The sequence below is a fragment of the Priapulus caudatus genome, unplaced genomic scaffold, assembly GCF_000485595.1.
Source record: "Priapulus caudatus unplaced genomic scaffold, Priapulus_caudatus-5.0.1 Scaffold73, whole genome shotgun sequence".
Classification (NCBI taxonomy): Eukaryota; Metazoa; Priapulida; class Priapulimorpha; order Priapulimorphida; family Priapulidae; genus Priapulus; species Priapulus caudatus.
The window spans coordinates 591,499-604,025 of NW_014577134.1; the positions used below are offsets into that span (position 1 = coordinate 591,499).

At 47.2% G+C, this 12,527-nt stretch overlaps 1 protein-coding gene across 9 annotated transcripts in view; it reads right to left on the reverse strand.

Moving 5' to 3' along the window:
- The window catches only part of LOC106821438 (ecotropic viral integration site 5 ortholog-like), a 74,125-nt gene that overhangs the window by 21,049 nt on the left and 40,549 nt on the right, over window positions 1-12,527 (reverse strand). For 8 of the 9 annotated variants that reach the window (XM_014826239.1, XM_014826240.1, XM_014826236.1 and 5 more), the window contains one exon: window positions 479-755. In XM_014826239.1, the coding sequence (XP_014681725.1) occupies window positions 479-755 (277 nt within the window). Of the gene's footprint in view, window positions 1-478; window positions 756-7,889; window positions 8,207-12,527 lie in introns of those variants that run through there. The other variant, XM_014826241.1, reaches the window with a different exon arrangement.

The following is a 12,527-nucleotide window of genomic DNA, read 5'->3' on the forward strand; positions in this document are numbered from 1 at the left end:
CCCACTGCCCTCATGTTCATGACCTTACCACCCACTGCCCTCATGTTCATGACCTTATCACCTAATGCCCTCATGTTCATGACCTTACCACCCACTGCCCTCATGTTTATGACCTTACGACCCACCACCCTCATGTTCATGACCTTACCACCCACTGCCCTCATGTTCATGACCTTACCACCCACTGCCCTCATGTTCATGACCTTACCACCCACTGCCCTCATGTTCATGACCTTACGACCCACCACCCTCATGTTCATGACCTTACCACCCACTGCCCTCATGTTCATGACCTTACCACCCACCGCCCTCATGTTCATGATTTTACCCGCTCCTGCCCCCCCTTCCTGACTTAACTCTCTGTGGTCTAACCTATCACTGCCCTCATGTTCACGATATTACCCACTCCTGCCCTCCCCGTCCTGAATTCACCCACCATTGTCCTCGTCTATGTGACCTCACCATCGACCTCACTCACCTTTATCGTCACCGCCTTCTTCTTCGAGCAGTTCTCCCAGTCGTTGACGATGCGGCCCCACACGACCCACGAGTCCTCCTCCTGGCTGGCGGCCACCGCCGCTGCCACCTCGTCGTCGTTTGTCGCGTTGCTCATGTGGCTCTGGTTGGAGTGTGACGAGACGAGTGACCCGCTGGAGCTGTGCCGCGAGTGGCTGCTGCAGACCAACGACGACTGCGTAGAGAGGCCGGACACGCCCGATATCGAGTTGAGCGACTTCACGTCCGACTCCAGCAGCCTGCAACAATGCAAGACACACACCGCTGTCATTACTGAGGCTGACGTTGCTGCTGCTGCTGCTGCTGCTGTTGTTGTTGTTGTTGTTGTTGCTGCTGCTGCTGTTGTTGTTGTTGTTGTTGTTGTTACTGCTGCTGTTGTTGTTGTTGTTGTTCTTTTTCTTCTTATTATTATTATAATTACTATCATCATCATCATCATCACCATCACTAGTATCATTATCTTAATTTTTGTCATTGTTATTTTTTGGTTATTATTATTATTATTATTACTATTATTATTATCACTACATATTTTTTACATTTACTGTTCAATGTTATCATTACTGCTGTGACGATTTACATTTATATTCGCATTATCATCTTAGAAATTTCTATTATAATTCCTATTCGTATTACTATATTTTCTGCAATAACTTAGTACATTTACACTGTTCAGAATTTCGATTACGACCGATTCATCAGATTCCAGTACAAATGGTACCATTGCAGATGGTGGCTAAAATCGAGAGATGGTATGATAAATCACTAATACTACTACTAGAAAACATTACAATAGCATAACTACTGTATGTGTACGAGGGTTCATTACACTGTCGGTGGCGTGCTTGCATCATAAATGCAAATTGAGACCCACCCTAATCAATGAGCGAGTAACACTAATGGTTAATTCATCAAAGTATTCGCAGCAACAACGAGCTACCATGAGTCGGGGCTTCTCGGGGAATAAGTGGTCCGCAAAAGTAATGTTAATCTTACTCCATCCCCAGATGAAACTACGACAGAAGAAATGACTAATGCCTGATACACTACACGCATACAATGGTATATTTCACTCTGTGTCAGACTGAACATAAGAACGTATTGGCATAATTAAGATATAAGAACGTATATCTTGGTGACCATTCACTATCAATGACATGCCACTTTCTCATGATTACAAGTAAGCTCTTCCTTGCCATCTCCTCCCTCCCTCCCCCCTCCCTCCCTCATCCTCTTTCTCTTCTCTCTGCGTGTGAGTGCGTGCGTGCGTGCGTGCGTGCGTGCGTGCGTGCGTGGCTATGTCTGTATGCATGTGCGTGTATGTGTGTGCGCGCGCGTTTCTCTTTAACATGGGAACGACCGAAGAACATGCTGTGAACATTAAGGGCATAATTCGGGTGCAATCATGTAGCACGTGCATGTGTGCCGCCTACGTGCGAACCGCACTCAGGGACATATTCATTAGAACAATGTCTAACACTATAGGGCACTCGCGTACGAATATTACTCGCGAGCAAATTCTGTGGCAAATCTCGTCCGAGCGCACCGGGCGGCTCTATTACAGTAGAAAGGTCAGACGTTGTCGCATTCTTCGTCCCCCACTATTAATCATTAGTGGCGGAGACCACGTGAAATATACGAACAGCGCATGGCTACTGCCTCCGCATTAGTTGCACGAGCGTAGTCTCAGAAATCCTAACCGCCCTACTTCACAATGCCCTCCCATTTCCTGAAAGCCCGAGATCAGTCGAACACCTTGTGGCCGGGCGGTACCGCAGAAGCAATGGAACAGGAGTGCACTCGCTATGACGTTACATGTCCTTGTATATTCCCCTTTAGTTGATTATCGTTCCAGAGAGCGCCACGGGGTGAATGGGGGAGTAGGATGGAATATCTATCGTTAGGGAGGAGGTCATACGCGTGGCGAGTGATGGCAGATGAGACGGAGGGAGAAGAACGACGGAGAGGGACGAGTTTCTCATTGCACTGTCGCCGCAAGAAATTGCTATTCTTAGCGTTCAGCGCGAATGATCTGCTTATCGCTACATGTTAGCTTTGCAAATTGAGACTGTAGGCGCACATTAATCCCACTGCGTTGATTCGCTCGGCAAATACATACTCGAATAGCATTCATCACTTGGCTTAGCAGAGGTTGACATTCTGTTCACGAACATTTAGGCTGGACTGAAATGGGCTGTATGCAGAGCAGGACACAATAGACGTGCCCAATAAAGCCTTTCTCCAAATATGCCATCTGACTGCTGAGAGTGGCAACTAACCCCCGATGCGCACACGAATGCTCTCGTATTTTATTTTGTTATCTTATTACTCATGACCACTCTCCTTGCTTTCTTTCACTAAGTCTCTTTCTTTTCTGTTTCTCTCTAATAGCCTCCCCTCCCTCTAATTCTCTAGCTTATGATCTCATATTATGGGCTTATATCTCACGCTGTCGCTCTTTACCATTCGTATTCATAACTGCCATGTCGCTCTCTTCTTCGGCTCTCTCTATCTCTCTCTCTCTCTCTCTGGCATCCATTTTCTCTCACTCTTCAACTAATGCGGTAAGTTTGTAAACCCCGTTTATACGGTCTAGGTAGATGCTCTGTCGTACACACAACAATGTAAGTGCTTTCACACTTTTTTTCTCACTAAGAGGCTTAGTGCACGCAATTACAGGAGATGTGCCAGCTAAGCATAGAAATAGAAACACTTGTTTCGCACAAGCCACTACGCAGCACAGAAATAAAAAACATATCCGATTACGCACGGAATATAGCGTTGGCGAGAATAACAAAAACTCTTAATGCTGTTCTTTAGTTCCGACGCGTTCTGATATTCCGTTAGCGTCCGACGCGTATTCAGACGCATAGTTTACAGTGGGAACGACAGTTTACTCCATGATTCTTCATTGCGGCTCGCACCAGCTACGAACTATTTTCATTGAGGGACGTTGTAAAACACAAGAGGTCGTTCAACTAGCACGACAAGCAAAGGTGGGAGGGGGGCGTCTGCATCTACGGCTCTACGCTACACTCGTGTGCACCGCTTCGCCACGACACGCATACACCCACCCCTCTCCGTACGACACTCACCCCTACCCGGGAGATTCGCACCCCTACACTCCCGCGAGACCTACCCGCACACCCACCTAAACGAGACTCGGACTGCAATTATGAAATGACAGCAGCGAGCAGGCAAGCGTGGTTGTTGACGCACCATGCAGCGCGCTACGAACAAACACGACGTTTTTAATCTGCCAAATGTCATCATCTCTACTCCCACGTGGCTGTTATATATATATAATATAATATACACTAGTGGGGACCCGGCGTTGCCTGGTGTGCTTTCGTGATATATGTATATTCCCTACATCTCTACTATATATACCCTATATATTCCCTATTATCTACTCCTGATATATATATATATATATATATGTGTGTGTGTGTGTGTGTGTGTGTGTGTGTGTGTGTGTGTGTGTGTGTGTGTGTGTGTGTGTGTGTGTGTGTGTGCGTGCGTGCGTGCGTGCATGCGTGCGTGTTGTGTGTTTATAGCTGCGGCACTGCACTCAGGTGCGAGCGTACCTGCCCAGGTTGTAAATGAACGCTAGCATCACACTGTCGCTCTCTCGTTCGTCTGCCAAAAATGTCGAACCACGGCGATGTGTAGCGCAGCATGTGATAACTATAACAGACCGGGAAGGCGACCCAGAGCGAGGGAGAGAGAGAGAGAGAGGGGGGGAAAGACGGAGGAAGGGATATATATATATTTATATATATATATATATAAATATATATATAAATATATATATACCTGGTATAACATACCAGCTTGCATATACATGCATCTTCTCACCGTGATTTCCGTGAGTTTTTCCCAATGTTTAGAACGTCAATCTATAATTAAATATAACACTGAAGCCATCTATCTTCGGAAATAATTGAGATTTTGGCGCTGAGAACGGAACTTTATACTTCTTTTTTATTATCTCGACGAGGCAATCACCTGACGCGGTTTACATGCACTCGCGGTGAAAAGTAACCAGATTTTAAAGAACCGGGAAGATTATATATCCAGGTATACGTCGCTACTCGAAAATAACCAGACAAATCTCGCGAATGTTCAGCTGAGGTAGTCATTCTTCCTCTCTCTCGATCGCTCTCCGTCATTCTACTTCACTATATCGATCCACGGGCCAGCAACGAAACAGAGAAAGAGAGAGACGAGAACAGGCGCAAGAGTAGGAGAAACGAAGAACGACGGAGAGCGATCGAGAGAGACGAAGAATGCCGGAGAGAGAGGGACGGAAAGAGCGAGACGCGGGAACGTGGACGGTGGATACACACGGTGTAAGAACTATGCGAGTAAGTCAGCGTGAAGGAAGGAAGGGCCGGTGTTGTATTCGTGATACTGCGAGGGCAAGTCCTGTGTGTCAGAGAGAAGAGATAACAAAACAGAGAAGGCAAGGCTGACAGAGCAGAGACAGAGGACGTGAAAGATAAATTGCGAACTGTAATGGCAAAAAAAAATCCAGGGAATTATAGAATTTAATTGGTGGAAAGCTTTAATCTCGCGTGGAAAATCTTTTGCGTGAAACTTTGTGTAGAAATTTGTGATCGTTTTCTTGAATTTGTGCTAACGGTACGTTTACGCTATATTGTCATACTGCTAAACACATTTTTCAATTAGAGTTTGATAGGCCTAAAACATTTAATCGAAAATACGAAATCAGTTTTGCGTTTTTTTTTGGCCGTATGATGTGTGGAAGTGACAAAAGTTGTCAGGTCCACATCGGTGCTGTGTGTAATAATGGGATTAAGAAGTTTAAATGAGGATATAATGGAGCACATGGCTAAACGTGGTTTCGGCATAACGCCACGTACGTTACCACAGGCACTTGGAGCGTTTCAATAAAATGTAATTCTAAATAAATACGAAATCTATTTACTACCAAAGTCTTAATGTTTCTCTCCTCTCTTTCACCAATTATTGCCGACAATTTCCTGTAAATGCCGTCCAAATTCTCACCTGCAACACACTGTCACACGCTGGCCGCCGCACGCTAGCTGCTGCACACTGACACATAAATATATAGCTTTTCTATCTGCTATATATTTATGTGTCGGTGTGAAGCAGCTAGCGTGCGGTGTACTTGTGTGTTGCAGATGAGCATTTGACCGGCATTTACAGGTGATTATAGGCGAAATAGAGTAGAGAAACATTACGACTTTGGTAGTAAATACATTTCGTGTTTATTTACCTTTTTTATTTATTCCAAGTGCCTGTTTACGTTACGGCATAAAAAGACGCAAGAGGGAGAGTAATTGCAGCGATATCAAAATGTTCACTGCCAAATGTGTTGAATTTCTGACTTGTATGGTGATCACTGATGGTGATCGAACTTTATCGTTACTTGTTTTGTATAGAAAGCTTTATGCTTCATATGTATTTTTTTATTGTATTTTGATTGTTGTTTTGTTTGTGTATTGATTGTGGGTTGTTTAATTGGACATAAATGCGTTTCTCTCGTTGGGGTTGAGTTAGGAAAGTATTAGGGTAGTATTTTATTTTTATTTTTTAGATATTGTTTAGGTTTAGGTTGAAGCGTAGATCAGCGGGGACGCTGAATCGATGACAGGGTAGTCATCGTCTTGGGGAAGGGGGAGCTAATGTAACATATGTTTTACAGATGTTTCAGAGAGATGTTCATAGAGTAGTCAGTGGAGTTAGACTAGGGGTTGTTTTAGTAATAGTCTATCTAGACACAGCGTCGCGCATTTTGTGTGGCCGCATTGATGTTACAAGGAATTGGATAAGCGCGTTTTAGGTTAGGCAGATTCTCGAGTTATTGTGAAATAGGGGTGCAGACCGAGTGTAGACATGGCGGGGGTTTTGAGGAAGACCGAGTGTTGGAGTCGAGGAGTCTAGTTGTGGTCGAGAGAGTAAGCACACACGCGCGCGCGTTTTTTGTCTCTTTGTGCAAGATGGACACACTGTGTGCGAGCATATATTAAAGTTTATTCAGGTTACCACACAAGTTTGGATTTCTTCTTCATCATTTCTACATCGAACATTAATTCACTGCCAATATCACCGCAATGTCACACGGTATCAGTCTTTTTCATTTTAATGACGACTCTCTGATTTCGGACGGGTTTTACTGAGCTACGTGATCCGATCCTGCGACTGGACCTTCCTAACACATTGTGCTGGTCGTGCTAAAACATCTCCAATTTTACGTCGCAAATTTTACATTAAAGCAATCGCGACAGAACGATCAGATATGACATGCAACTATAATCCATATCAAAGCGATCTATTTTCAGGTTTCATTTTTCGCATAGGAAATGGGTTTTCAACGAAAAAGAAAGCAGCCAGCTTTGCAATTTCTTACATCGCGCGCTTATCGCCTCAATAATGATCACGTTTTCAACCTCGGCGATAACACCTTTATCTTGCCAAGCGTGTTTGAGATATGCACGGTTGCTGATACGAATCACGTCATATACGCTCATCTTATAGTAAAAAAAAACGATATTCTGCCGACGAAGAAATACACAAAGAAGTTTTGAAGCGACGCGTAAAAGCTTTAAATGTTAGACAGGTAGTAAAAATGTTAAAATAAATAGGTAAACGTATAGAGTTCCGGCAGGCAAGCGGACAGGCGGGCAGGCAGGCGGGCAGGCAAGCAGGCAGGCAGGCAGGCGGGTAGACAAGCAGGCAGGCGGGTAGACAAGCAGGCAGGCAGGCAGACAGGCGGGCAGGCGGGTAGACAAGCAGGCAGGCAGGCAGGCGGGTAGACAAGCAGGCAGGCAGGGAGGCGGGTAGACAAGCAGGCAGACAGGCAGGCGTACAGGCATGCAGGCAGACATACAGGTATGCAGGCAGCGCGGCACTGCCCCGCGCCGCGCATATAAAACCCTCGGCACAGTTCCCAGCGCACTTACGACCCGCGTCACCTTCTCACATTGGCACTCCCACCGCCTATAATCTAATTCTCTTCCCGTCCGCACGCGCTGACACACAAAGCTTCACCTTCCCTCTGTCTTCTGTCTTCTCTCTCTCTCTCTCTCTCGTCGTTCTCTCCCCCCCCCATATATATCTCTCTCTTTCCTTCTCCCTCTCTCCCCGATCTCTCTTCTCTCTTCTCTCCTCTCTTCTCTCTCTCTCTCTCTCTTCTCTCTCCACTTCTCTCTCTCTTCTCTCTCTCTCTCTCTCTCTGTCTCTGTCTCTCTCGCTCTCTCTCTATCTATCTATCTCTCTCTCTTCCACCCTCTCTCTCGCTCTCGCTCTCTCTACTCACATCCGTATCATCAGCATCCTCTCTCTCTCTGTCTAACAAGCGACGACGAACGCACCGCTGCATGTACCTCTGGCTCGACGTCGACGTGCAACGGCTACCTGCCGCGCATGCGCTCTGCTCCTCGTCATCCTCGGAGAAATAATCGTATGCTTCGTCGACGAACCACGTGCAGCCGTCGTCGAGCGTGTAGACCGACATGTCGCACGTCGTCGGCACGTTAGAAGGCACGACGTCGGCACGTTAGAAGGAACGACGTCGGCCCCGTGTATCACAAAAAAGCACGTCGGCAGCAAATATCAGGTCGGTCTAAGCCCGCAACGACATGTCCGCAAGAGATTGCCGATCTCTTGCGAAATCTCAGCAGTTCAGTTATTCAACGCTACGCACATCATGCCCCTGTGATTGATTGATCATTGAGCAGAGTCCGATGTCCGCGCTCTGCGTGCGTGCGTGCGTGCGTGCGTGCGTGCGTGCGTGCGTGCGCGCGGGCCTCGGGGCGCGCGCCGTTCACACACGAGTGTACCAGGCTCACGGTGAAGGATGTACGCGCTGGTACTCTAGAACTGCAATCAGACGCTCTGTTTGTACAGAGCAAGATGACCTGTACTATAGACAATACCACGATACCTTGATTGTGCTATCCACGACCAAGATGTCTTGGTTGTATTAAGCAAGATTCTTTCGTTACACTAGCCAATGTAACTGATTTATTTACTTAGCAAGCTGACCTGGCCGTAGAGATTAGGATAACTACACAAGATCAACGAGTTTTTCGCACACGAGTCCTGCTAGCTTGGTAGCTTCACGCTGAAGGAGCGGGCAATGTGCTGTGGGTTAAAGCTCACGGCGTTGATCACACCACGGTGCACCCTCGCGTAAATGAATCGAATGATGAATCGAATGATCGCCGACCAGAGCTCACCTCCTACTAGCTCCATCTCCTCATTTCCCTCTTTCGCTATAGAATATTCTTACGGAAACGATTGATGCCGAACACAGCAAAGGGATTTTAAACTCGTCAAAGTCCTATACCTCGCGGAAGGATCCGCACCGCACACTCACATAGAAACTGCACTTGGTTCTAATCCATCCACGACTAACCTAACGCACGATCACGCATAGAAGTCGCCTCGGACGGACAGCAGCGGCTACATACAGCAGCGAGAATTGTCTTCCGCACTTCGTCGGAGCATCACGTGTGACCACTAACGACGCGCGTGCGACGATACAGGACGCACGCAGACAATGCCTGACACACATTAGCGACAACGACACACAAACGGATTTCAGATGACTGATTGAGCCTTGGAACGTTGACGCAGCGTTGCTTTCAACGCTATACCGCGCGAGCCGCGGCAAGCCGACGGTCCTTGAATGCGCCTGTGCGTGATTAGCCGTAGTACTGTAGACGGACCGGAGGCAACACGGTCTGGCAACGCGACACTAGCAGACGAATGATTGAGATCCCCGCGGATGTACTCGGTTAGCGACTGATCACAAGGCGTGTGCGTCGACCGTCAACTCTAGAACTAGCCTACACGCATCCACGAGCAGTAACCCGTTCCACGATCACAGCACGGGTCGTTAACACGCGTTTCCGTGGCGCGACGCGCTCTCACGCCAGCGACCCGATCACGAACCGCGCGTCGCGTGAGCTCACGCGCGCACGAACGCACGCTCCCGTCGCGTCGGCTTCCGGCGGCAACGTCGCGACAGCGTTACGTCCGGCGTCCGTCACTGCCCGACAGGTGACACCCGTGCCTCGGGTCACGGGTGACGACGGCGTCAAGGTAGGCTCTAAACATCGACTGCCGACCTGCGTGCACGAACCTCGTGTGTTGTCGGCGGCGCGAGAATGGCCGTAAGCTGGCTAGAGAGGAGCCGGACGCTGGCTAGCCACGCCTGTGGTCAGTGCGTACCAAGCAGGCAAGGACCGCAGCACTGATCTGTCGCAGCGCCTGGTCGTATAAGCGCCACACGACGGCGGTAATCTGCGACCATATTAGACAGACCCTTCTCATGTCGCTTCACGTTACTCGTCTGAATCTACGCGAGCAGCGCGCTAGAGAGCTTACTACCATCGCCTGCTACATGTTTGCCACGCTGCAAACTTACGTAAGAACATTCGCGAACGAGACTGAACAATGGAACGAACCTATATACTATCCCAATTTGAGCTATTAAGAGCAGGCATCTGGCGAGACTTGCAAGGTTCCTGCACATCCATTATGAACCAATACTGCGGATTTAACCCCTTATGAACCTGTTGTACGTGAAAGAGGGAAACGGAATATAATAACTACTAACTACAATATGCAATGTGCGCGTATAGCGCGAACTACCAAGAGCGTTCCAGCTAAGCAACTGAGCTAAACACTGGCCATTCTGCACTGCCCAACCATAAAGTTGGGTAAACAAGTCCCTCAAGTACCTTTGGCATGTAGCTATAGGAAGTGGAGGAGACAGCACCGTTTTGTAAATCACACAATATAGCCCATAGATCGATAGAGATCGTTAGAAATTGCCACTGACACAGGATCACACGTTTTGAAGGACTGTCACTGGCCTATAGTACTGCTACTGATCATTGAAGGATTGTCACTGATCAAGCACTGCCAGTGATCAATGAAGGACAGTCACTGAACATGACCTGTGTTACGTGTGCCGTATTGTTGCTTAGCAACAGTCTATTCCTGATTGCTAAATAAAGTCAGCATGCATATATAAAGTCAGTATGCTCTATGAATATAGTCGTGCGGGGGGGGGGAGAGATAATAATAATCGTGATAATAATAATTATAAAGAGTCCATAATCGTGATGTAATAAAATATAGTCGTGAAGCGATACACCATAATCATTAATGTCAAATAAACAGTCGTGTTCATCATCATTTTGATCTTCATGTGGTAACTGCGGGCTATGGTTCCGCACTGAGTTAAACTGTCGTTCATCACCGAATCCAGAGAGCTGAAACAACTGGGGATCTACTCAAAGCTATATGTCACATCGGTTTCCTCGGAACGTCAGGAAGGGACAGGAATTAGAGTCAGCAAACTAAACTGGACTCTAGGCCTGGCTACGATCAAGAATCCGACTTACAAATATTTTGTTGTAGCTAATCTTACGTCATTATTTGAACCGTTCCTGTATATGTACTATATATAGATAATAGTAATATTCAACCCATTGTTAATTAAAGTTTTATTATTGGTATTATCTGTTAGTTTCACGCCGGGCCCGGTTATTTCTGACCGTAACACCTGCTAGTGAACACTGAAGGGCTATCACTGATCAAGTACTGCTATAGCGATTACTGAATGACAATTACTGATCAAGTACTCTTAGTGGTCAGTGAAGCACTGTTACTGAGGAAAACCTGTTAGTGATTGATGAGGAACTGGTACTGATCAAGTACTGCTACTGATTATTGAAGAACTGTTACTGATTAAGTATATTGTTAGTGAATAATGAAGGACTGTCATTGATTAAGTACTGCTACTGATTATTGAAGAACTGTTACTGATTAAGTCACGCTAGTTATCTGGGGATGACTGTTACTTAGTGATCATATCCTGCTGCTCATTAACGAAAGAGTGTCACTGAACAAAACTTGCTCGTGAGCAATGAAGGACGGTCACTGATCAAGTACTGCTAGTGATCAGTGAATGACGGTTACTGGTGAGGGACTGCTAGTGATCAGTGAATGACGGTTACCGGTGAGGTACTGCTAGCAATCAGTAAATGACGGTTACTGGTGAGGGACTGCTAGCGATCAGTGAATGACGGTTACTGGTGAGGGACTGCTAGCGATCAGTGAATAACTGTTACTGGTGAAGTACTGCTAGCGATCAGTGAATAACTGAACATTTACTTGTGAGGTACTGCTAGTGATCAATGAATAACTGTTACTAATCAAGTACCGCTAGCGATCAGTGAATGACTGTTACTGGTGAGGTACTGCTAGTGATCAGTGAATAACTGTTACTGAACAAGTACCGCTATAGCGATCAGTGACCAACCCTGTCTGAGTATTGGTAGTGGGTAAGGGTAATGAAGTGGGCAGTGGTAAAGGGTGTTACTGCCTACGTACGTACTGTCGGTGGTCCATATTACTGAAGGGGAACTGTGCACGGGAGTGGGTAAGCATGAGCGAAAACGCCTGGCATTCAACGACAGACAAAACAACACTGGCTTGCAATAGTCTCGGCATGCCCGCACTGCGGGCTACGTATACCACCATGACTGGCGTGCCATTTATATTGACCGAGAATACAGAGGCTGCTCATTCCACCGCTATAACACACCGCGTGGGTGCCGGAGACGTGACCTTGGGTGACACCCCCTCCCCCCTGCCGTGATGCTGAGAGAGGCGGAAGCACAACAATCGTAGCCGTGTGCTGCCGTGTTTTACCAGTGCTGTTTGCTGTACACAGCTCCGTACCTCCAACACTCCCGCAGACTCGGCCGTGACTTGACCACGCAACGCAAAGGCCGATTCCCGTGCGAGGACACCTATGCAAACACCGGTTTAGTTCATCAACAGAGAACGCCAACTGCGAACCAGTGACAGTGCACATACACACACACACACACACACGCACGCACGCACGCACGCACACACGCACACGCGCGCGCACACACACACACACACACACACTCACACACACACACACACACACACACACACACACACACACACACACA